Source organism: Lepidochelys kempii, chromosome 1 (assembly GCF_965140285.1).
Source record: "Lepidochelys kempii isolate rLepKem1 chromosome 1, rLepKem1.hap1, whole genome shotgun sequence".
Classification (NCBI taxonomy): domain Eukaryota; kingdom Metazoa; phylum Chordata; order Testudines; family Cheloniidae; genus Lepidochelys; species Lepidochelys kempii.
Window position 1 is genome coordinate 10,624,728 of NC_136380.1, and position 25,080 is coordinate 10,649,807.

Sequence of the window (25,080 nt, forward strand, 5' to 3'; positions counted from 1 at the left end):
ATCAGCTCCTCCCGCTCCCTCCCAGCGCCTCCCGCCCACCAGCAGCCCCCCGGATCAGCTCCTCCCGCTCCCTCCCAGCACCTCCCGCCCACCAGCAGCCCCATGGATCAGCTCCTCCCGCTCCCTCCCAGCACCTCCCGCCCACCGGCAGCCCCCCGGATCAGCTCTTCCCGCTCCCTCCCAGCGCCTCCCGCCCACCGGCAGCCCCAGGGATCAGCTCCTCCCGCTCCCTCCCAGCGCCTCCCGCCCACCGGCAGCCCCCCGGATCAGCTCTTCCCGCTCCCTCCCAGCGCCTCCCGCCCACCGGCAGCCCCCCGGATCAGCTCCTCCCGCTCCCTCCCAGCGCCTCCCGCCCACCGGCAGCCCCCCGGATCAGCTCTTCCCGCTCCCTCCCAGCGCCTCCCGCCCACCAGCAGCCCCCCGGATCAGCTCCCCCTGCTCCCTCCCAGCGCCTCCCGCCCACCAGCAGCCCCCCGGATCAGCTCCTCCCGCTCCCTCCCAGCGCCTCCCGCCCACCGGCAGCCCCCCGGATCAGCTCCTCCCGCTCCCTCCCAGCGCCTCCCGCTCATCGGCAGACCCACGGATCAGCTCCCCCTGCTCCCTCCCAGCGCCTCCCGCCCACCAGCAGCCCCCCGGATCAGCTCTTCCCGCTCCCTCCCAGCGCCTCCCGCCCACCGGCAGCCCCAGGGATCAGCTCCTCCCGCTCCCTCCCAGCGCCTCCCGCCCACCGGCAGCCCCCCGGATCAGCTCCCCCTGCTCCCTCCCAGCGCCTCCCGCCCACCAGCAGCCCCAGGGATCAGCTCCTCCCGCTCCCTCCCAGCGCCTCCCGCCCACCAGCAGCCCCACGGATCAGCTCCCCCTGCTCCCTCCCAGCGCCTCCCGCCCACCAGCAGCCCCCCGGATCAGCTCCTCCCGCTCCCTCCCAGCGCCTCCCGCCCACCAGCAGCCCCCCGGATCAGCTCCTCCCGCTCCCTCCCAGCGCCTCCCGCCCACCGGCAGCCCCCCGGATCAGCTCCTCCCGCTCCCTCCCAGCGCCTCCCGCCCACCGGCAGCCCCAGGGATCAGCTCCTCCCGCTCCCTCCCAGCGCCTCCCGCCCACCGGCAGCCCCCCGGATCAGCTCCCCCTGCTCCCTCCCAGCGCCTCCCGCCCACCAGCAGCCCCAGGGATCAGCTCCTCCCGCTCCCTCCCAGCGCCTCCCGCCCACCAGCAGCCCCACGGATCAGCTCCCCCTGCTCCCTCCCAGCGCCTCCCGCCCACCAGCAGCCCCCCGGATCAGCTCCTCCCGCTCCCTCCCAGCGCCTCCCGCCCACCAGCAGCCCCCCGGATCAGCTCCTCCCGCTCCCTCCCAGCACCTCCCGCCCACCAGCAGCCCCATGGATCAGCTCCTCCCGCTCCCTCCCAGCACCTCCCGCCCACCGGCAGCCCCCCGGATCAGCTCTTCCCGCTCCCTCCCAGCGCCTCCCGCCCACCGGCAGCCCCAGGGATCAGCTCCTCCCGCTCCCTCCCAGCGCCTCCCGCCCACCGGCAGCCCCCCGGATCAGCTCTTCCCGCTCCCTCCCAGCGCCTCCCGCCCACCGGCAGCCCCCCGGATCAGCTCCTCCCGCTCCCTCCCAGCGCCTCCCGCCCACCGGCAGCCCCCCGGATCAGCTCTTCCCGCTCCCTCCCAGCGCCTCCCGCCCACCAGCAGCCCCCCGGATCAGCTCCCCCTGCTCCCTCCCAGCGCCTCCCGCCCACCAGCAGCCCCCCGGATCAGCTCCTCCCGCTCCCTCCCAGCGCCTCCCGCCCACCGGCAGCCCCCCGGATCAGCTCCTCCCGCTCCCTCCCAGCGCCTCCCGCTCATCGGCAGACCCACGGATCAGCTCCCCCTGCTCCCTCCCAGCGCCTCCCGCCCACCAGCAGCCCCCCGGATCAGCTCCTCCCGCTCTCTCCCAGCGCCTCCCGCCCACCGGCAGCCCCCCGGATCAGCTCCTCCCGCTCCCTCCCAGCGCCTCCCGCCCACCGGCAGCCCCCCGGATCAGCTCCTCCCGCTCTCTCCCAGCGCCTCCCGCCCACCGGCAGCCCCCACGGATCAGCTCCTCCCGCTCCCTCCCAGCGCCTCCCGCCCACCGGCAGCCCCCCGGATCAGCTCCTCCCGCTCCCTCCCAGCGCCTCCCGCCCACGAGGATCAGCTGTTCCGCGGTGTGCAGGAGGTGCTGGGAGGGAGGGGGCAGAACGGGGCAGGGCAGGGGTACGAAGAGTGAAGGCAATGCTGGAGCAACAAGAATTAATGCGATCCTTGTATGTGTAAACCTGCACGTGAGTAGGGAGGCGATTTTACCTCTGTGTACAGCGTTAGTGAGACCAGGACATTGTGAAAAACTGGAGAGGGTGCAGAGCCACGACGCGATCTGAGGGCTGGACAAAATGCTTTAGCTGAGACTCCGAGAGCTCCGTTTGTTGGGTGTCTCAAAAAGAAGGTTGTGAGATGACTTCATGACCGGGTATAAGAACTTCAATGGGGAGAAAATAATTGGTGCTAATAGGCTCTTTGATCGAGCTCAGGGGCTCTCAAACCGTGGGTCGCAACCCCCTGAGTTTATTAGGTGGGGGTCGCGAGTACATGCACGAAACAGAGCAACTGCTATAAATCATATCATTTAAATCTAGCGTTTTAGAAAATTACACACATCTTTCCCTCGCAACATAGTGCATTTCCTGCCAAAAGTCTTGTAAACGTCTCATGCAGTGATCATTGTTCCTCAACAATATATATATATATATATATACATATTTGTGTGTGAGTGTGTATTATCACCATGGTAAGGAACTTGGACTCTGAGGAATGCAGTATTGTGTTGTGCAGGTTTGTGGTCTTGAGACTAAAAAGGTGAAACTGAGGCAACACGAGAGGGCCGATATTAACAAACAGACAAAGATGACTTTTCACAGCAGACCCGCTAGCTAGCTAGTCTGCTGTGAAAAGTCATTTCTGTATATTTGTTAATATCACTTTCTGCAGCCTCCCAGCTAGCTAGTAAGTCTGCTGTGAAAAGTGATATTAACAAACATACAAAGATGACTTCGCACCCCGTTGCCCCCCTTACTCCTGCACTGCTGCTGCCCAGCTCTGAAGGCAGCACAGAAGAAAGGGGGGCAATCGGGTGCGAAGTCTGCTGTGAAAAGTGATCTTGACACAGTTTCTTCACGTGTCTCCCCGCCCCCCCCAGTATTAAACAGTAACTATTAAAAAAATAACTTTTCTGCTTATAACGATCATTAGATGAAAATGTGTTTTAGTCATACTTTCAAAGCAGTGAGAAAAGGTCAATTCTTTTTAAACAATAGGATTATAAATTTAGCATTTAAAATAGTGTTAAATATAAAAACTGTTGTTTTTAATTTATAAGGGGGGCGGTCACCCTAAGAGGCTTGCTGTCTGACAGAGGTCACCCATACAAAGAGTTTGAGAACCACTGATCTAGCTGATGAAGGCAGACCAAGAACCAATGGCTGGAGGCTGAATCCAGATGCATTCAAATTAGAAATAAGATTCAAATGTTTACTCCCAAGGGCTTCTCCGTCTCTTGATGTCTTCAGATCCAGACTGGCTGCCTTTCTTGAAGACGTGCTTTTGCCAAACACAAGTTTAACTTTGCTCAAACACAAGTTAACGGGCTCAGTAGGGAGGTAACTGGGTAAAATGTAATGGCGTGTGATAGACAGGAGGGCAGACGAGATGATCTAAAAATACCTTCTGGCCCTAAACGCTATATAAGATGTTATGGACTAAAGGGCCTGGTGTCTATTCCTGTCCCCATTCTCCTTTATCACTGCTGGGCTGTGTTACCAGGAATAGGGGAAGGGGGTGTTGATCCCTTATGTCTCACTATCCCCAGAAGTGGTGCTGGGACCCCATCGCTTCCCAGCCACCGGTGCCTGGGGTGTTCCTAGTGGCCCAACAACACGGCACAGGCTGGCCGGTGCTCTCACGCCTGCTGCACTGAAGCACACCCTAACCTTGGCCTTCCCTCTCTGTCTGTCTCTCATCCTCAGTGCGCCAGTACGCGGACATCTGCCTGTTCAACACTGCTCAGTACAAATGCCCCGTTGCTGTGGAAGAGGCAGAGTGAGTATGCCCACTCACGTCCTTTGGTAGTATCACGGCCATGGCTCGTCTCCAGGGATCATGCCACATCTCACCGTGCTGGGGCTCCCCACTGAGCCCAAGGTTAGCAGAGGAGCTCGGATTTTCCTGGCTCTCTTCTGCTTCCTACAAGCTCGAGGACCATTAAAGAACCGATCTCCAGGACTATGCAAAACTGGTCTCTTCTGCCCCACAGCCCTGCCCCCCATGTGTGCGTCAGAGTCAGAGCAGCTGACTTTACTTACTTAAATAAGGCTTACGTGATGGGGCAAAGCCCCTCTGGAACCAGGAGGGAAAGAACTCATTGTCTAGAAAAACTGCCAATCAACCAGAGCGACAGGCGGGACTTCTCTTTAGTGTAAAGGATTCTGGGTCAGGAAGCCCGCTATAAATCCTCTGGCTCTGTCCCAGCTAGAGAGTCAGAGCTGTGGGCCTGTTATGACTGGGTAAGTGGAGTGATGGGATAGGATGGAAAGGGATCTGCTGTTGTTCTTTTGATTTTGGGTTTTGTTTAAAAGGAAATTTTGGTACCGTTTCTTTTCTGCTAACCCCCTCTGAACTTGGTCCCGCTGATTTGCCATGGCTTTCCCGCTGTTCGCTCCTGTCGGCCATGTTCTGAGCCCAGGATCTTTATCGTTGCTGGTGTATAAAGACCCCAGCTTGAGTTGTAGGGCCCAGGCTGAGTTTGGTGGAGAAATATCTCTTGACTTGTGATCTGGAGTCCTTGAGACAACAAACGGAGGCCCCACGGTGGTATTTTTACAGCGTCCCTTTAAATCGTGCTGGATGCATACGGGGTGGTTGCATTGCCATGTCGTGACATGGCTCAGAGTTGTGATATTGAACCACCCCGGGGATGTGGCATCAGCATGTGATGACTCTTCGTCGCCGTGGAAAGCTGCTAACGTTGTAACACAGCTTCAGTGCTGCCTGGGCACCCTGCTCACAACAAAGTGATTCTGCTCTGCTTGGGGCCATGGCAGCCTTTGTTCAGACTGGCTTTTGATCACATCTCAAAACTCAGAGTGAGACGCAATCAAAACTACTGAGCTTTACATGGCTCCTGCCTGAACTCTCTCGGTTAGCTGGCAACTTGCTCCGAGTTCCCCTGAGAGATTGGGGTCGTAGATGAACTTGGGCTTTGTCAGGAATCTGCAGCAAACACCGTATCTTGCGACTGTCCTGCGAAGGGTGAGGTGAGCATGTTCAGAGCCCCATGGGTAGTTCTTGCATAAGGATTTCGCTGTGTCACAGAGAGGAGGCCACTTCCCAGCTCCACACCGGGAATCACCGTGACGGTGTCAGGCATTCACATGATCCCCAGTGGGGCTGACCCATCAGGCTTGTATTTGCCGTTGCATTGTGCTTCAGATATTTTCCTTTCTCCTAGAGAGATGGGAGCTCTGGGACCCCACGGGGAGGTGCGGGTGTTGGTTCGGTCCCATACATTACATCAGTTTCATTCACCCACGTTGTTGTCCTCAGTGACGTGGTGGCTCCGAGTTCGACGTTCTGCAAAGTCTACACACTGACCCCTTTTCTCGCCAACAACCGGGAGAAGCGGGGCCTGGCCCTGGATGGGAAGCTTAAACATGAAGACACCAATCTGGCTTCCAGCACATTGTGAGAGCTCCTTCCTCCCTGCCCTGCATGTCTGAGTGGTTTGTTTCTCCCAGCAATGCGGATGGGTCACCTAAAGAATGACTGTCGTGAAGAATCCCGGTGCCACTAAACACCAGCCAAGTCCCCAGTCCTGCAGAGCTCTTGGCGTAGCCTTAACTCTAAGTACACGAGTAGCCCTGTTGATGGCAATACCAGTTGGCTTCCATGGCACTGCCTGTGGGCTTAAACATGTACTCAAGTGCTTTGCTGCATCGGGGTTGGAACCTCAGTGTTGGCACCAGGATCAGATGTCGTAGAAGTGAGACATTTAAAAGGGCCCTGGCCAGGGGCCTGTAGAATACCCTCTAGGGGGCAGAACTGTACTGCCTGCCTTTCAAGGGATGGCATGGGAGACCTAATGGTAGCTCTTTCTATTGCTAACTTCTGGGATTCTAAAAAGATGCTGGCCAAAACTTTCACACCTGGCTGCTTAAAGGTAGACCCCCCCAAAATGCCACTCTAGGTTCCCACCATGGATTTAGGAGCCTGCGCACCCAGGTTTGAAAACTTCAGCCAAAGTCCTTAGCTAGTCCCTTTGGGTGGGATTCACAAAGGTATTTAGATGCCTAATACCCCTGGCTTTTACTTTCTGTTGATTTTCGTTTGTGTGTATCTCTCTCTCCATCTGTTATCAGAGGAGAGCCTGGGAGAGCCTCTGGGATTTTTAGAGCGATGAGCCCATTTTCACTTCAAAAACGGTTTGGCTGGTTTTCACTTCCCCTATTATTTGCGGGTGAAAAGGGTGTCATTTCCCAAATTTGGCATCCCTTCCCCGTTAGTCACTTTTCCCTTTTAAATACGTGAAATTTCAAAATGGCACCTGATTCCCTGGGGAAACTGCCATTTTGCAGAAGTGTGATGAGGTTCGGGGAGTTGGGAGACAGCCCGGTACTGTGAGTCTGTGTTTGGGGTACTTTGCGGGGAAGGGGAGCTACTATTTTCACTCGGTTCTAATAGAAACTCCTGGCAGTCGTGTCCTTACAAATCCCTCATCTGTCCTTGCTTCTAGGCTAAGAGATGGAGCCAATAAGGAGATCCTGGGAATTATTGTCTCGTATAAAGTGAAAGTGAAGCTGGTGGTGTCTCGGGGAGGGTGAGTATCTTCTTCCTTCTGCGGCTAATCGCAGTCAAGAAAAATCAAACCAACCTTTCCTCTGCCCCAACCGAAGGCAAGGGCGACTGGATGCAAATTTATCCAGTCACTTAAATCTCTACCCTCACAGGCCACACCCTTCAGCACATGGCCACACCCCATGGCCGCACCCTCCAGCACATGGCCATGCCCCTAAATTTGAGAAAGAAGCGGCACGGAGCTTTCAAACACACACAAAGGAAGAAACCTTTGTGGTATTTTTTACGTTGAGGGTTTGTTGAATCTTCTCCTGTCTGGCCCTGAATTGGGATAACGTTCACAGGGCTGGGCTATGGGCTCCCTGCTTTGGCCCAACAGCATGTGTTGGTCAACTCTTTGCATGGCCGCCCAATACATGCTCTGAGTGGTGTGGTCCCCATGACCACTTCATTTGGACACACTGTAGCCTGCAGTGATGCTTGTGTTGCTCCAAATCTCACTCTCCTGGCTGTGACCTGCTCCGGCTCGAGTGCAGCTCGAGTGAATTCTGAATGGGTGGCAGTGTTTCCTCTGAGTGACTTCGGTGAGCTTTGGCTCAAAGCCTCAGTGCCTTTCCTCTGCGGATCTCAAAGCACTTCACAAGCACAGGTTAATTCTCCCAACACTCCTCTGAGCAGCTTGCCCAGGGCCATGCAGTGAATCAGTGGCAGAACCAGATATGGAAGCTAAGAGTCCCGATTCCCCATCAACAAGGCCTATGACCCATAGCACAGATCAAATGGCCTGGCAGTCACCCTAGATTTTCGGGAACTGGGAAGAGCTTGCTCAAGAGAGGGAGTTGGCGCATAACGCTACTAGGCAGCTGCACTGAACGCTATTTTTGGATAGAATCGGCGACAGATGTTTAACCACTAACTTGTGTTAGCAATAGGTGATGAGCTACAAGGCATGAATATGCTAACCTCTAGGATAAGGGCACCCCAGGATTATACAGGTGAGGAAGTTCATAGAATATCAGGGTTGGAAGGGATCTCAGGGGGTCACCTAGTCCAACCCCCTGCTCAACCAGGACCAATCCCCAATTTTTGCCCCAGATCCCTAAATGGCCCCCTCAAGGATTGAACTCACAACCCTGGGTTTAGCAGGCCAATGCTCAAACCACTGAGCTATCCCTCCCCCTGCTAGTTAGAGCTGGACATGGAAGGCTGGGCTTCTCAATGAATATTCATGATAGTGCCCAGGCCTTATAATAGGCTGTGTAGCAGGAGCTAGCTTTGCATATTTGATTCTGTCTCTTCAGTGGTATCTACCACCAAATCTGGACCACTGGATGCATTGGGCAGGCCAGGGACAGGACTGGTCCTTTGTCTCGCACCACCAGGTCCCCAGGGAAAGGTGGGAATTGGAGCTTTCCGTGGCTAAGGATGGGCAGTGCCCTGTGTGTGCACGTCTTTGCCATGCAGCTTGGGGTTCCCGACAAGACCTTGAACTTGTCAGTTTTTCTTCTGTGGAGTCTGATTCCGGGGCAAGAACTCTGTTAGCCCTGGCTCATTAAATCAGTGTCAGTCAGTACAATTGTTGTTAACCAATCACAAGGATCAGGCAACAAGGCTAGGGGTGCAGTGTAGACATCCCCTTGTTTACCATGGAAGGGGGTGGGGAGGTTTGAGGGCCAGGCTAAGGGCAGCTTCCAAAGTACAGTGTGGTGCAATCTCTGTAGGGGGCATTGGACCTAGGGGTTACAGTGGATGAGAAGCTGGATATGAGTCAACAGTGTGCCCTTGTTGCCAAGAAGGCGAACGGCATTTTGGGCTGTATAAGTAGGAGCACTGCCAGCAGATTGAGGGATGTGATCATTCCCCTCTATTCGGCATTGGTGAGGCCTCATCTGGAGTACTGTGTCCAGTTTTGGGCCCCACACTACACGAAGGATGTGGAAAAATTGGAAAGAGTCCAGCAGAGGGCAACAAAATGATTACGGGACTGGGGCACATGACTTACGAGGAGAGGCTGAGGGAACTGGGATTATTTAGTCTGCAGAAGAGAAGAATGAGGGGGGATTTGATAGCTGCTTTCAACTACCTGAAGCGGTTCCAAAGAGGATGGATCTAGACTGTTCTCCGTGGTAGCAGATGACAGAACAAGGAGCAATGGTCTCAAGTTGCAGTGTGGGAGGTTTAGGAAAAACCTCCCACACTGCAGGTTGGATATTAGGAAAAACTTTTTCACTAGGAGGGTGGTGAAGCACTGGAATGGGTTACCTAGGGAGGTGGTGGAATCTCCTTCCTTAGAGGTTTTTAAGGTCAGGCTTGACAAAGCCCGGGCTGGGATGATTTAGTTGTGGATTGGTCCTGCTTTGAGCAGGGGGTTGGACTAGATGACCTCCTGAGGTCCCTTCCAGCCCTGATATTCTATGATTCTATGATTGGCACGTCCTGGCTGCCAACCTGGGGTGTGAAGAGAACCTTTGATTCACTCCCTCAGGAGCCTCCTTCCAATACAGTAACCCAGGGAGAGCAGGAATTCAGCCAGCAATAAGACCTGGGTTTAATTCCTGATGCTGCCACTGACCTGCTGTTGCCGGCCCCTGAGCCTAAAGAGAGGCCAGTGATACTGATGCCTTGTTCTACACGGAGGGGTGGAGAGCGACTGATCGTGTCTGTGACGAGCTTTGAGATTCTCGCAGGGAAGCTGCTCTAGTAATACAAATCCTGTGTCACCAGGATCTGTCTCTCGTGACAACCCATCGCAAGCAGCTGCGGGGAAGTGATGTGATGAGGCCTTGTTGGTGCTGATTAGATCCCGCAGACAGGTGGGCTCAGCAAATGACAGCCGGGGGAGATGCTTAGCCACTAAAGGATGGCACAACATAGCAGCCACTGGGGAAGGGTCCTGGGAGGAACGTGGCTCAGAAACCCACCCGTGGCTCCAGGGAGCTGCCTAATGGTGGAGACCTGACTCCAAACCCCCCATTCTGCTCCATGGCAGCCCCTGGATCTTTAGGGAGCTCTCACCAGTGGGGCTGATGGGATGCTACGTACTTGCTGGTCACCGTCACTAGCTGGGTGTGGGCTGATGGGTTGGCCCATGATGCTGTTTCCTCCAGTGGGAGGCAGGCTCCTTGGCTGGAGCTTTGCCTTCTGATCCGGCACTAGTCTCTGTTGTTCCTTTTACTAAGCCAGCTCCCAGCTCTGCTCTGACCCCCCTGTCCCACTTACTTGAGCCCTGCCCCTCCTTGCGGGCTCTGATCTAGCCTCAGATTTGAGCCCGTTTCTGGCTAACTGCCCTCGGCAGTCTGGGCTCTAATGCTGTGGTGAGCGCATCACCTGTGCCCTGCCTCTGTCTCTGTGCCGGCTGAATGCTCAGATTCTCAGCCTTAGTCCCGGAGACAGACATCCGTCATCTCTGTCCCAAATCCATCCCTTCCCACCTGTGGGGTGGGACCTGGCTGGGAGGGGCCTGCTCAGGATAGATCCCACGGTGATGGCTGCTTCCGAGGTAGGGACGTGAGATCTCTCTGCTTGTAGGGGGGAGGCCTCACTTATCTGTTGTGCAACCTTCCCCTGACGTTATCTGCTGACATCCTGCTTGCAGGTCCTGGCAAGTCAGAGGTCAGGAGCCTTTGATGGGCAGGCGCGACTGAGGGACTTGGTCCTGCCTCCGTGCCAGGCTGGTCTTGGTGACCTCTCGAGGTCCTTTCCAGTCCTACATGCCTATGATTCTACCAGCTGCCTGGTGGGGAAGGCTGGTTGTTGTGTCCTGTCTCTAGCCCCCACTTCCCCAGTTCCTCCTCAGGCCCTGCAGCACCCCATAAAGTGCTCTGCTGGTTCCCACGGATCCGGCAGGAAGCGGCACATGTCATAGAGAGGCCCGCTTGAGAGTGGCGTAATGGGGGATCCCAGCAGGACCTGGGCTAGACACACATGTTCAGGGCGGTGTGATCGTGCCAGGGGGCTGTGGAGCTGGGAGTCGATCTCCGGCCTGGTTCCTGCGTTCCGACCTGTTGGCTGCCTGTGCTTTTCTTTTTTTCTTTTTTTTTTTTTTAAACTGGTGACTAATTCTCTTGTCTCCTTTGGACTCTGCCAGCCTGCTGGGAGATCTTGCATCCAGGTAACACTTTCCAGCTCTGCCCGCTCTGGCGGTGCCGCGCGGACGCTGGCAGTCCGGCTTTTCATTCATGATCTTTCAGACCCCTCCTTTGTTTTCCTCATACCCCTCACCAGCTTTTCCTTCGTCCACTTGGTCTTTTCTTTTTCCTTCTGTTCCTTCTCCACCCAAACCCCAGCATGTCTTCCCGGCTTCCCCGCAGGAGGAAGATGACAAACTCTGCCGATAAACCCTTCACTCAGTTCCGTATTTACTGCCTTTGGCAATCCCCAGACTGGGAGGCGCTGCCCTCTGTCGGTTCAGGGACGCTGCCTATGTAACTGCAGGGTCGTTGTAAGCATTTGAGTTACCAGTCGGGACGTACTGGGTTTATCACCCAGCCCTTTCACTGAGGTGCTGGTAGATGCTCTGTGCCCAAAGCAGCCGTGCCCAGGGGTTGCAGAGTGAGGGGAACTAGGCGGTGGCTCCCAGCACTCTCCTGTTGGCCCAGGGCAGGTTGGCTCTGAGTGAGTGAGGGGAAGGGCGCGGAGACAGTCGATATGTGTTCGTATGGTAAACCAGCAGGTCTCTGAGCTGTTGTCTTGTTCTTCAGAATCTCCGCTGTCATTTAAACACTCTCCTCCACTGTTTGCCCTGGTGCTGTAGTCCCAGGAGATGAGAGCCACAAGGCGGGTGAGGTAATTACTTTTACTGGACAAACTTCTGTTGGTGAAAGAGACAAGCTTCCGAGCGCCCCAGAGCTTTGTGTCAAAAGCTTGTCTCTTTCACCAACAGGCCTTGGTCCAGTAAAAAATAGGACCTCACCTGCCTCGTGTCTCTCGTTTAAAACCAGTGCATCTCTAGCCAGGGCTGCACTACAAACGAACATTGGTAAAATGACCTCGCGCAGAGGTGTGAAAAGTCCACAGTCCTGAGAACCATTGCCACCATGAAAGATTTACTGCTGCTGGGGCATGAAGGTCTCGCCACAGAGTCCGTCTCAGCCAGTGACTAACCACAAAGCTGGTTCGAGCCCCGGGGAGGGAGGTGAAAGGGGAAGAGGGAGGGAGCCCAGTGGAACTGATCTTCTGCCAACTCAGTGGTGCTGAGCCACAAAGAATGGAAACCGGTATTTCCCTGAGAATAAACAAATGCTGGTCAGCCGGTGGGGCTGGGATGACCTTTCATCCGGTGCCATGTCTTTCAATTCGTCTCTGTACCTAAGTCTGTAGGAAGAGGTTGTCCAGCTGGTTATTTAATTTGCAACTAATTAGAGACCGTTTTGCAAATGTCCCAGACATCCAAAGGATAAACTGCAGATCTTGTCAGTGCAGCGCAGACCTAGAAGTTTTGTGCAACCTTCCTATCATATCCTTTTCTCTGTCCTCCTTCCCTGGCCTTCCCTGTCGATCACCGCCTGGTCTGTTACATTGCACATTCTGCGTGCCCTGACTTGTCTACCTGTGCTGGGAGGAATCGGGTTGAATGAGGAGGAGAATAACTGGTGCTAATGATGGGGACCCATGCAAGGGCATGAATCGAGCCTTTCCATTCAGAAATGTGTATGTCACGCCGCGCGACGGCTTTATCATGTATTAAACTCTACCTCACACACACTACGTAGGGCAGTGAGAGGAGCCTGGTACCACCTACAGCATGTCCGGACACAACTAGAAATCACAACTAAAGTGGTCGTTTACCTCCTGCTGGGTAAGCTGCAAAAACCACATGTTCCCAGGCGAGCTCAGACTGGCTGCCTGGACTGGCCTTCTGAGCCTGGGCTGACGTGTGATTGCTGCTTGTCAGTGTATATATGATTTTCCCACCTCACTCAGTAGCAGGTGATCACTGTGCACATGCCTCAGTGTCGGGCTTAGTGCAGCTCGGAGGGTCACTGCTGCAGCGAGAGGTACTCTAGGGAGACCAGCTGCAACGCATGCGTTTAATTACGCGATGGACGTGTTTCTGAGATGGAGGATTCGAGGTATGTCCCTTCTCAGACAGCCTCCCTCTCCACCATTGAAACTGGCTTCTCTCCTGTTGTTTCGTGATGGGGATCGGATGGCTGCTTGGGTTGGTAACAGAGAGAGCACCTGGCGTCTTGTGGCTGCCAGTTCAGATTTAGCATGGGTCAAGAGCTGCTACCCCTTGACAGCGGTGCGTTGGCCAGGTGTAGGCAGCATGTGGCCTCAGTCTGCTCCATCAGAGACAGGTAGCCCCCAAAGCTGTTCTCACATTTGGCTCATTGTTGGCAGCCTTTGGTGGCGAGGCCAAGGATTGAATGGGTCCTTGAGCCTGATCTCCCCTCTCACTCGTAGAGGTGGGCCGTGTGGGGGAAACCCACCCAGTCTCTGCTGATCCCATATTTATGCTGGGACTGAGCCAGATTTCAGTCGGCAAGGCTAGCTCCTTGCACCAGCACTGAAAACCAGACTGACTCGGCCATCTTTGTTTTCACGGGGTCTAGAGGGGCAGCAGCCCTGCAGCTAATCTCAGAGTGAACTGGCTGCAGAGAGCTTCTCGGACTCTCTCCAAATCGAGAAGTTCCTAGTGTAGAAACGCACAGCTCAGCTTTCCGAGTCTCTCCCGCTTCTGCCCCTACAGCCGTTGAGCGTCCTTCGAAGGAGATGACTGGCGATTCGAGCCCAGGAGGAGGGCTCTCAGGCCTTTATAACAGCCAAGGCCACTGAGCCTGCTAGAGGAGGGGTAGAGAGGAGACACTTACCATTTCAGGGGTATAACACTGTTCTCATTAGCTCCAACTTTACTCCTTGAGACTCCATGTACTTCAGTGTCCATGTGTCAGCACGTGGCTTAGTATCACTGCAGTAGCTACTACAGAGATAGGGGCTCCACTGACTTCAACGGAGTCCCGCCTGCCTTAGAATCGTAGCATCATAGAAGATCAGGGTTGGAAGAGACCTCAGGAGGTCACCTAGTCCAACCCCCTGCTCAAAGCAGGACCAATCCCCAACTAAATCATCCCAGCCAGGGCTTTGTCGAGCCCTTAAAGACCTCTAAGGATGGAGATTCCATCACGTCCCTAGGGAACCCATTCCAGTGCTTCACCACCCTCCTAGTGAAATAGTGTATCCTAATATCCAACCTAGACCTCCCCCACTGCAACTTCAGACCATTGCTCCTTGTTCTGTCATCTGGCACCACTGCGAACAGCCGAGCTCCATCTGGGGGACGCTGGGAGATCATTTCCCAGGATTTTACTCTGCATTATTTATTATTTGTATTAAAGTTGCACCCAGAAGCCCCAACTGAATCATAGAATCATAGAATATCAGGGTTGGAAGGGACCTCAGGAGGTCATCTAGTCCAACCCCCTGCTCAAAGTAGGACCAACCCCAACTCAATCATCCCAGCCAGGGCTTTGTCAAGCCTGACCTTAAAGACCTCTAAGGATGGAGATTCCACCACCTCCCTAGGGAACCCATTCCAGTGCTTCACCACCCTCCTAATGAAACATGGGTGTGAGAGGAGAATCAAAATGGGGACTATAAATCCAGGATCAAAGTGCGCAGGATTTACACTGATGTCACAGGGAGCAGAATCTGGCCTCCACTCCAGTTGAAATGCTTCTTTTGCAATTGGAAAAACACTTCAATCTGTTAAAAACAACGAGGAGTCCTGTCCAAATAAATCCGTCAGTCTCTAAGGTGCCACAAGGACTCCTCGCTGTTTTTGCTGATACAGACTAACACCGCTACCCCTCTGAAACCTGTCTTCCATCTGTTGCGGCCGCCAAAATACTCCAATCCGCCAGCACGTGGCGCGAGAGAGCTGCTGTCAAAGCCGGCTCTCCTCAGCAGTGTCATGTAGACACACTGCAATGCGGTGTCTGTACATCATGCTTCAGGGCCGGAGCCTGCTCAGTGGCGGAATTTCAGTTGGGGGCAGGAATCAGGCCCATCCCGGGGCAGGACAGAGTATTTAATTAAAATACCTGCCGTGTCATTCCGGAACCAGCTATCAAAGCCCCTGCAGGCCTGGTCGCCCTCATCCATCGCTTCTCATCCGGGTCTCCGGGTCTGTTTCAGTGACGTTGCTGTGGAACTGCCTTTCACACTTATGCACCCCAAGCCCAAGGAAGAACCCTTGCACCGGGATGGTGAGTTGAACCCGTTTCTTGTCCCCTCGTGGCTTCGGGACTTGCTCTGCGGTTCTGAACCAAGCCCGCCGGGCAGGGGTGTCGCTGGCTGGGTGGGTTTGTTAGATACAGAACTGGCCTGTGCCGGAACTGAGGTTTCAGAAAAGGGGTCCGTGTAAACACTAACAAGCAGCATACTGGCGGGGAGGGAGGAGTCAGATTAGTAGCCGCTGAAAGTCCCACAGTGTGTGAGCTCCTGCTGGGCCTGCAGATCCTGGAATCGCCTAGAGACCACGTTGCATGTGCAGTGACATAGCTGCAAATGCCCCTTTGCCTGTGTAAATGGTGCAGTAGACGTGGTCCAGGCCCTTCATCCTTCTGAGGCAGATAAATTGACCTCCATGTGGATTGCCATAGAAGAACTCGCTGGTGGCTCCATGTGGATGGTAAAGATCCGTGGTTCTCTTTATATGAGTCGGGGGTGTTGATTCCAGCGTTATGGCTAATGGTTTCCTCTCCCCAGTGCTGCCATACAATCCATAGGCCTGGCAGGGACCCCGAGAAGTCAGCGAGTCCAGTCCCCTGCACTCATGGCAGGACTAAGTATTATCCCATGCGATGTATGGGTTGATTGCCACTCTCCACCCCAGAGATGGCAGCATTTCAGACCTGGGCTGGTGCATCTGAGGCCAAATCCCATTCCCCCACTGATTTCCAAGGGAGTTTTGTCCAAGCAAGGATGGCAGGCTTGTGCCCAGAGCTTGGGGCGCTGTGGGATGAAAGAAGCGGTGTAACGGTTATTCATTATTTTGTCAAGTAACTAACCATGTGCAATAATTTCCTGTGTTTAGTTCCAGAGAATGAAGCGCCCATAGATACAAATCTCATAGAGCTTGATACAAAGTAAGCTAAAATCATCCCAGAGCCTATATGGGAATGTTGACTCATTTGCATATGAACTCAATCAGTGATCCACTCATTTGCATGTAACTCAATAACCAGCTAACTGAGCTAGACATAATTCGGTCAATATCATTCCCATGTAACAGTCAATGATTAACTCACGTGAACGCAACCTTTAATGCATGGGGTGTATGTTTCTTTTCTTTCTTTTTTGGCATGATAACCATCTTGCATGTGTTTTGCAACAGGAAAAGCATAGTAAGAAACCACCTTCTCTGTCTCGGAGTTGTATTTTGCTCTGTTGCATCCATGTCATTGTGTTGTCACAGCCGGCCTTGGACTTCACACAGTGGAATCTGGTTTTAGCGAGTGCCGCTTGAGGGAGACGTTAAGTTCTGTGGATCAAATCGTTGTGCCACCCTTGGGTGCCTAAAGCTGAATCCATATTTAGCCACCTAATGTTAAGGGCGGTCTGATTTTTGCAGAGGGGCTGAGCATCTACAGCAGCTTTCGTTGACTTCACCGAGTCCAGCCCCTGCTGTCGCAGGCAACCAAGGCGCAAGTCAGGCGCTAACGGACAAATGTTCAGAAGTGGTCACTGATTTTGGGTGCCTCACATTTTGGGGTAACATGATGTGGCACCACCAAGCCCTGGCTCCTCAGAGAGGCACATGCAGCTCTTGTGGCCTTCAGTGGGAGCCATGGGCACTCGGTGCTGCTGAAAACCAGGCCCCAGGCTTTTCAAGTTGGGCCTAGAAATTGGGGGGGCCCCCAGATCAGTGGTTGATTGAGATTTTGGGCTGCAGGGCATTATAGGGCACCTCTGAAAACCAGGCTGCTGGGATTTGAAAAGCTCCTCAGACTTAGAGGCTTTGGAAAATCCCACCCCTGGGTGCCTATGGGTGGGCACCCAGAGTGTCAGCCAGATTTCCAAACTCCAGAGCCCCTAGATCCTGATGCATTTACCCCTTGCCTATAAAGATGAGTGGGGATTGGGGCTGACTGGTTTTCTGTGATGTTGTCCAAGTCGAGAAAGGCTCTTGCACCTTTCTGGGGGCCACGAAAAGCATACGGTACTGAATGTTAGAGACCGTGTAATAGTCTGGCAGACCTGCCTTGGTACTAAGATGCCTGTTAGAAACCCACTGTCATGCCACTGTGGAAATCTGGCCTCTCTGGACAATGTGATCCAGGGAGCTTTCTCTCAAGTGGCCTGACGCTGTGGAGGAGTTGCCCACATCACTCCTTTTAACCGAATTCCACTGTGTTGCCCGCCTCAGAGTGAAAATGTCTTTCATTTGGGGGTTAGATCAAAGCCATTTCCCAGATGAGTCGTGAGCCAGTAAATTCTCCATGCGGCATGGAAATTCAGGGCTCTCTTCATCAGAATTTGTCTGGTACCTGTCTGCTGGAAACGCTTTCTCGTTCTTTCTGCCTTCTCTGCTCCTTATTGCATATTCCATGTCCCCTCCACCCTATCTAGCAAATTGGTAGCTTGGAAGCCAAATCAGCTGTATTGACGATACTAAGTCTGCGTCATTCTGTAGAGATTTGCTTGTCTCCATCCCTGTTCCGGTACTTAGACCCCCCGACCCCATAGGAATTTTGGGATCCAGTTCCAGTCGTAAGGCTTTGAGTCAACAATTCACTGGAAGTACCTTTATTTCCCAAAGGCTGATGGGCTTTTTACCAAAAGAAGTACACCCTGTACGCTGTACTCAATGTCACTATAAACCCTGACTATGATCATGCTTCCCTAAGACTAAGCAATACACAGAGCTGGAAGGAGGACCCACATCATCATCCCGGTGTCCCCGGGTCTTGGGTGTCCAGTGCACCTTCTGAGCTAAAGTGTGATGCTCAAATCCCCTGTTTAGCTTCTGTATCCATGCGCCAGCTGCACTGGTTTGCGTCAGTCAGTGGTTTGCGTCCGCCTGTCTCGGACACATCCTCTTGCAGCGGCTGCAGGCCTTCCTGTAAGAGCAGATTCCACTCAATCCATTTCTGTGTTTTAACGCAAAAACAACCCCTTTAAACAGGCTTAATCTGCCTAACTGCAGGAAAGCTAATGCACTACCTAGCAACTCATCCCTGGCTATTTTTATAGAAAGCGCCATCTTGCATAACCCGTATTCCTCTGCCCCCGTGCCCTCTCTATATGCCACACAGTTCCTGATGAAAAGACCCTTAGTTCCTCTTCAGCCCTGGTTATGAAGGCGAAAAAAGCCCAGAGGATTAAACGGGTTTAGGGGGTGATCTGGGGGCAAAGATCAAAACCCTGGGCCCAAACAACTCCAAACTTTGGGAGTTATTTGAAACTCAAATGCTGCAGGTTCGGACCATGGTTAGTTGGCTGGTGCCAATATCTCCTCCTGCTGTGCCTAGGGTAACTCCCCCACCAAAAATCACTCGGGGCTCACTGGGAGAACCAAGAGGTGACTAGACCTCTGTTTGTGGCTTTGATTTCAGCCCCGCTCTCAGGTCCTGCTCCCTTGCCCGATACGAGTGCGTGAGGTTGTTTCCAGCTGTGATGCCTCACTGGGTGCCTGGCAGGACTGGCCCTCGCAGAGCCTGTACTGAGCAGCGACGGCCTGTGAGGTTCTGATCATTGCAGAAGGCACCTTGCGAACCCTTTGCTCCTGTAACTGACGTCTGATCCCCACTCTTCACTCCTTACAAAACGTCACTGCTGACGAGGTGTTTCTTTAGCTCAAGGGGAGCTTCTGCTGTTGTGAGGGTAGGATCCCCATTCCCTTAAACTGAGCTGGCCCCACAGGATGCCCTATATACTCCACATCTCCCCCTCTCTGCTCCCTCTGGCACTCATTTCCCAGGGGCTGCTTTTGCTAGCTGCTCCCTCCACTCCTTTTTCCCCACAGCGAACCCAAAAACAGCAGAGACTGAACGAGACTTCCCAACCTGTATGATCAGGTGAGGCCAGAGCCAGCCCACCTGCCCCTAGTTGCGAAGCAAGGTCCCAGCACGGGCACCAGGGGACGCAGTTGCCTCCCACCCGTTCCATTGTAACCTTCTCCCTGTGTCTTCTGCCAGTGACGACGACATTGTGTTTGAAGACTTCGCCCGGCAGAGACTGAAGGGCATGAAAGACGACAAGGAGGAAGATGAGGAGGGGACAAACTCGCCACAGCTGAATGACAGATAAACGGGATTCTTTTAACCAGTTTTGTTTGTTTCCAGTAACACCTCTGCATTAGGCTTCTTATATTTTGTATGATTTTTTTTTTCTACATGTACCGGGAGCCTATGGATCACCCAGATGGTGACGGCAATTATAACCTTACAGCTGTGCCATATTTATCACTGTGCATCTAGCTACCTAGGCTGAAGTCTCATCAGCTGTCTCGGAGAACGAGCACAGGGCGGTGGGCCGGATCCTGAGGGGGATTGCAGCAATCAGGTGTCACCGACACTCAACACCTCTTAGGATTTGGCCCCCTCTAGTTCCTGGCCCTGTTTTCACTCTGGAGCAGCTGCTCTCAGCCCTTTCATATGATCTGCATCTTTTATGCATTTTGTATAATCCAGACAAGACAAATCTTTGTTACGGGGGTGGGAGGAAGGGGTAGGGCAGACAATGCGTGTGAAAGGGTTTATTTTCTAGGCAAATTGTTTTCACTGCAGATGGGACAATGTACGAAGCGGGCACAGTTCCACACCCTGGCTGGAGAACAGTTGTGACACCGATCAGCTGACTGCACTGAGTCCCGGGCTGTAACTCGCCCTCCCCGTGGGTCACAGCCTATTGGCAAAGCCTGCAGGTCTGTGCTAAGTGCCTACTCTTAGCACACAGCTCTGTGCCCACGCCCCAACCTGCTGGCCCCCAGCCCCTGTCCCTCACCTGGCTGGCTGATGGCAAGGAACTCCCTCCCTTGAGGGTAACTAGACGCCCCAGTGTGGGTCCCATGCTGGCCTTGCTTTGACTCCCACCAGGATCCTAGCCCCACACAGGGTCTTGCAGGAAGTGGTGGAGGACTGGCGGGGCCAGGGCGCTCCTGCTGGCCACTCAGGGAGGCTATGCAGAGCCCACTGTTAGCTGCAGGTAGGACTGGACAAGGGTTCCTGCCTGGGGGAAGCGTCACCTTACGTGATCCCTGCCCGTTCCACTCAGCTTCTACAGAGTCAGGAGAAAGGGGCTGCTAGAGGATCGACCCCAGTAGCTTAGATTCTTCTGCAACACACTGTGCCCCTAATCCGGCATGTTTAGAGGAGGGATGATGGGAAATGGCTCTTGTGCCCATCACTGGAGAGAGAGATGGTCACCAGCAGTTCAGACAAGTGTGCTGAGAGCGCTGGCCCCCAGTGTGGACATCATAGGGTTGGGGAACCGCTGCTCTGGGATCTCCTTCCCTGAATTGTTGATGAACCTCTGCACTGGGCTTCCCGTCTCTCATCCTGCACCTTGTGTGCCGTGCCATGGACTTGGGCTGCTCATGATCACAAGCTGCAGCCGTTCCACAGTGAGTTCGGATGCCCGCTGGCACATGGGAGGCAGTGGGCACCAGCCGGCCCAGCCTCAGCCTGGCAAACTGGAACAGTGGCTCTTTAAGGATGGGGCCGGCTGCGTTTGGCCATTGCCAGGAGGCCAGAGGGGCCAGCTGCAGGAGGCAGGAATCAGTCAGTCAGGCGAGTGAGTCGCAGGGTGCGCTGCCAAAGGCGGATAGTCTCTGGCGACTGCTCAAGCCGTTAGCACAGGGACACACGTGCCTCACTGTGAACTCAGCCACCTGCTCGCCCGCCAGCCGGGGCGGAGTTACCGCAGCACAGTGGCTGTGTGTAGCCCAGGCCGTGCGCTGTCCCACGCTGTTCTCCACCCCATAGGCCTGGCGTGTGGCTGGGGTGCTGTGAAGTGATGAGCGCTGGGATCCATAGGTTAAGGGGGGAAGGTGTGAATGGCAATTTCCGGGCCTAGGCGTGACAAGAGAAACAGGCAGGATCGTAGTCCCAGTCCCTTCCATCACGGGAGCAAGGGAATGGTCCTAGGGTGAGGCGTTAGAAGGAGATTCCTGCTCTCTGGGCTTTGCCTTTCTAGTTCCTCCATAAAGGCTATGGACGAGGTTGTTTGAGTCGTAAGGGACCAATCCTGGAGGCCTTGCCAAGGCAAAACGCTCTGAGGCCCGTACGAGGTTTGGCTGGGTTTGGCCTGTAGGACGAGCCCCCGCAGAGTGGCTGGAACAGGGTGGTAAGCTGCACATTCAGTGTTTGCATTTATTCCATTGGAGGTAAACTCTGCTTTGGGCCCCCATCAGCTCCACGGCCGTGCGCACACCTGACCCTAGGAATGCAGGAGAGAAAAATCCTGAAGAGGTCAGTGGTGTTTGATTTCCAGGGCCAATGGGATTGGACAAGGCTGATCCTGTGACTGAAGATAACACTTTGAAGCCAAAGTATCGTCGCGTCTTCAAAACCCATAATGTCTTTATCTTCTGTGCCGGGACTGCAGGGGAGCGTGTGTGTGTATATATATATATATCTCACACACATACACACTCACTCACTCGTCAATAGTGGCCAGATTAGATTTAAAGAAAACCTTTCACACTGGGAGAAAGCAATGGCCAGCTCTCCTGTGTCAGTCTGCAGCCTGTAATCCATTCCTCCCTCGTGGGCCTGTCAGCCCTTAGGACACTGAGGACTCAGACAACCCCCATCTCCATGCTCTGTACTGAAGGCATCCCTCAGGGCTGGATTTGGTCCATCTTTTCTCCCCTCTCTTCCTCTGCCGTCCAGGATTATTTAACTGTCTAAATGATTTGAGAGCTGGTTTAGAGGAAAGATGCCCCTTAGGATAAAGTTCTGTTGTGGCGATCTGCATCCATGTGGAATCTTCTGGAGAAAGCATGGGAAACCATCTTCTGCTGTCAAGCCCTGGAGAACCCAGGGTGGGTGCTCTCCATCTGATATATTCTCCACGCCTATTCTGGGTACCCTGAGACCTGCTGATACTGGTGTTTGTAGTGTTGTGGCTGTGTTGGTCCCAGGATATGAGAGGGACAAGCTGGGTGGGGGAATAGCCTTTATGGGGGTGGAAGAACCAAGCGTTTGAGCTCCACAGAGCTCTTCTCCAGGACTGGGGCTGGTACTCAGGGGGACACAGCTCAGTGCAAGGTGGAACAGGTTGTTAAGCATAAGGGGGTAACATATTGCCAGAGACCAGTTACAGAGAAGTGGGAAATTAACACCTCCGCAGTTGTAGGACAAAGGCTGGTTTGTAGATTATAAATTGTAACGAGCCATAAAACCAGGACCATGCTTTTTGGTGTCTAGCAGCATTCTCCATTTAAGTTCCCGGGCTCATCTTTTGAAGGCATTGTGACGGTTTCCTTTGAGGAGCAGGAATGAGAGAGCTGATACAGAGCAATCGTGTTGTGAGAAGTGTTTGCCCATGGTGATAGCGTGTTTTGGTCTCATCATTTTGCTGTGTGAGTTCATACGACAGTCTGGTTTCACACACACAGTTATTGTTGGGGCATTTGCTGTAATGGGTCTTATACATCACATGTTGTGATAGGCACGTGTAGGGCCCATGTGTCTTGAAAGGCAGGTTGGGCGGAGTGCTGGTCATTGTAGCAGCGGAGAGATGTCTGCAGGTTTCACATCTGTTGTTTTGGCAGAGTCTGGTGCCGCTTTGAGTGGATGGGTCTGGATCTGTCTTGCTTCTGCTGATGAGGTTGGTGGGTTTGGGGGTTGTTTGAAGGCCAGAAGAGGGGGTTCAGGAAAGATTGAAATGCTGGGACTCTTTAGAGTGGAGATAAGTAAGAGAGGGCATGAGGAAGGCGCACAAAATAATGGGCTGGAGAAAGGAAAGCAGCTGCTCTTATTTACCCTTTCACACTACAAGGACAAGAGGGCACTCTGTGAAACTGAACCGGATTATAACAGATTCCTTACACACAGCACAGAAAAACTTGTAGAACTCACTACCCCAGGACATCCAAGCACAGAGCAGAGTAGGGTTTAAAAGAGGATCTGACAGTCAGATGTGACAACAGCCACAATTTCAGGAGAGGGGCTAAAAATTATAATATTTTTAGAAGGGATCAAAACCTGCAGGCTTCAGGCATTAGCCCACTTCTAGCTGGTGCAGTGGGCAGGAGCAGGCTAGGAAGACATTTCCCCCATGGCAAGAATATTCTATGCACTGGGAAGCTCCTTGCACCTATCTCTGAAACATCTGTTCCTGACCAATGGCGAAGACAGGACCCTGAGCTAGTTGGTCTGACCCACTGGCAACAGAGGATCCAGCTGATTGCTGCCAGGTTGTCACTCCCTTGCGGGCAGAGCCCAGGAGGACTGTAGCATGTAGGCAGTGACTGGGAATGTCACTGATGGTCAGATGGGGCTTAGAACATTCTGTTGACGCTGGTTCGAATCCAGCCCAGGCTAAGATCTCGCAGGGAAGCAATTACACTAACGGCAGCCCAGCGCGCTAGTTTGGGGCAGGGGTGCGGAGTAGCCAAGGAAGAGCCTCCCATTTAGTAAATGCTAAGGAACACCTCAGAGCTGTACCTAATGGGGGGCGGGGGGAGGGAGATGGCCACGTCTTCCCTGGGGATAGGGAAGTTATGAGTGTTTGAGACAGGGAGCAGCGTGCCAAAGAGAGGTGGGGTCAGCATGGAGTCTAGGTTGGGGTGGGGGCTACTTTGACTGACAGCTGCCTGCGACCTGCTTTCCCAGCTATTCGCCTCTCCCCAGGCCCATCGGCATATTTCTTCTACCAGCTTAGTCTCCCTTAAACTCGGTGGGGCGGCGGCCATAGGTGCTGGAACTGGGCGTGCTGGGGGGTGCGACAGGAAGTGGATTCCATTATGTACAGGATTTACAGCTTGGTTCAATGGCTCTCAGCACCCCGCTCAGATGCTGATCTCATTTGCACAGGGGTAGCTCCAGAATAGCACCACGGACCCCCCAGCAGAGCTGCTGCAGAGCTCACCAGCGTAACTCAGCTCAGAATTTCGCAGTCATTCCTGGTGGAATTGCATTGTACCAAGCCGCGTGACCCCAGGGATTAACGTGCCCCAGTGAAAATTCCCTCGGGCCTGAGCCAAAGCCCACTGAAACTAATGGCAGCCTCATTAAGACTCTGCTTGCCTTCAGAGGGCTTCGGATCAGGCCCTTAACAGTGTGTCACTTCCACCACCACGTATGTGAAATTTCCCTTCCAACAACGGCCTGGATTTGGGGCAACTGCATGTGCCAGTGGGTAATTTACCCCAGTAAGAGGCCCTCTCACAGCCAGCTGTGCTCGCTAGCTTGGCCAGTGGTGCTGGCTCCAGCTAGGGCCAAGCAACTCTGGCTAGTTGGATGTTAAGACCTGTAGTGTTACACCCAATGAAAGCAGTAACAATCCATCCTCCGTGAGAAAAAAAACCCGGACAACAGTGGGTGAGGAGATTGTGTATAGTCAGACAGCTCCTGCTGTCCCATCCCCGACACACTCATCATGACAGTAGCGAGCTCGCCGATGAGTTAGTTCTATTCAATAAAGATCTTTGCCCGTATTCATTACTCACCTGCATTCAGCATGAACGTTTGGAGACCGTGCATTGCCCATTCGATCTTTATATACGCACGTCGGGCGCGCTAGAGAGAGAAAACCAACCGTTGTTATTTTTAGGTAACCTGACTGGGCAATGTGGTACTTTTTGTAAAGTGGTTACTTTGTACTGTTCATTGATAACTTGCTTCTTCGGTTTTTCCCCTGTATCTGTGACGTTTCTGTGTTCTGTCAAATAAATTATTCTAGTTTATTAAACTCAGAGAAGGAACCACAGCCCTGCCATGTCTGAGGCTTTGTTTTGTAGCTTAAGGATGGTTGGGTTCACTTAGTATTGTGTCCTGGGAGCCGTAGATGAGGTCATTAAGGGGCACATGCTGATCTGGTTACACTGGTGTAAAGCTGAAAGAACAAAGCTGACAGAACAAGGAGCAATGGTCTCAAGTTGCAGTGGGGGAGGTCTAGGTTGGATATTAGGAAACCCTATTTCACTAGGAGGGTGGTGAAGCACTGGAATGGGTTCCCTAGGGAGGTGGTGTCTCCTTCCTTAGAGCTTTTTAAGGCCCAGCTTGACAAAGCCCTGGCTGGGATGATTTAGTTGGGGATTAGGTCCTGCTTT

The 25,080-nt window shown here is 53.7% G+C and overlaps 1 protein-coding gene across 4 annotated transcripts in view; it reads left to right on the plus strand.

The window, feature by feature from the left end:
- ARRB1 (arrestin beta 1) overlaps positions 1-24,737 on the plus strand; it is a 182,488-nt gene extending 157,751 nt beyond the window's left edge. For 2 of the 4 annotated variants that reach the window (XM_073333850.2, XM_073333868.2), the window contains 7 exons: positions 4,034-4,106; positions 5,610-5,747; positions 6,796-6,879; positions 10,945-10,968; positions 14,994-15,064; positions 15,895-15,946; positions 18,998-24,737. In XM_073333850.2, coding sequence (XP_073189951.1) covers positions 4,034-4,106; positions 5,610-5,747; positions 6,796-6,879; positions 10,945-10,968; positions 14,994-15,064; positions 15,895-15,946; positions 18,998-19,109 — 554 coding nt within the window. In that variant the 3' untranslated portion in view covers positions 19,110-24,737. Of the gene's footprint in view, positions 1-4,033; positions 4,107-5,609; positions 5,748-6,795; positions 6,880-10,944; positions 10,969-14,993; positions 15,065-15,894; positions 15,947-18,825; positions 18,878-18,997 lie in introns of all 4 variants that reach the window. The other 2 variants (XM_073333877.2, XM_073333860.2) reach the window with 2 other exon arrangements.
- Positions 24,738-25,080: the final 343 nt, after the last annotated feature.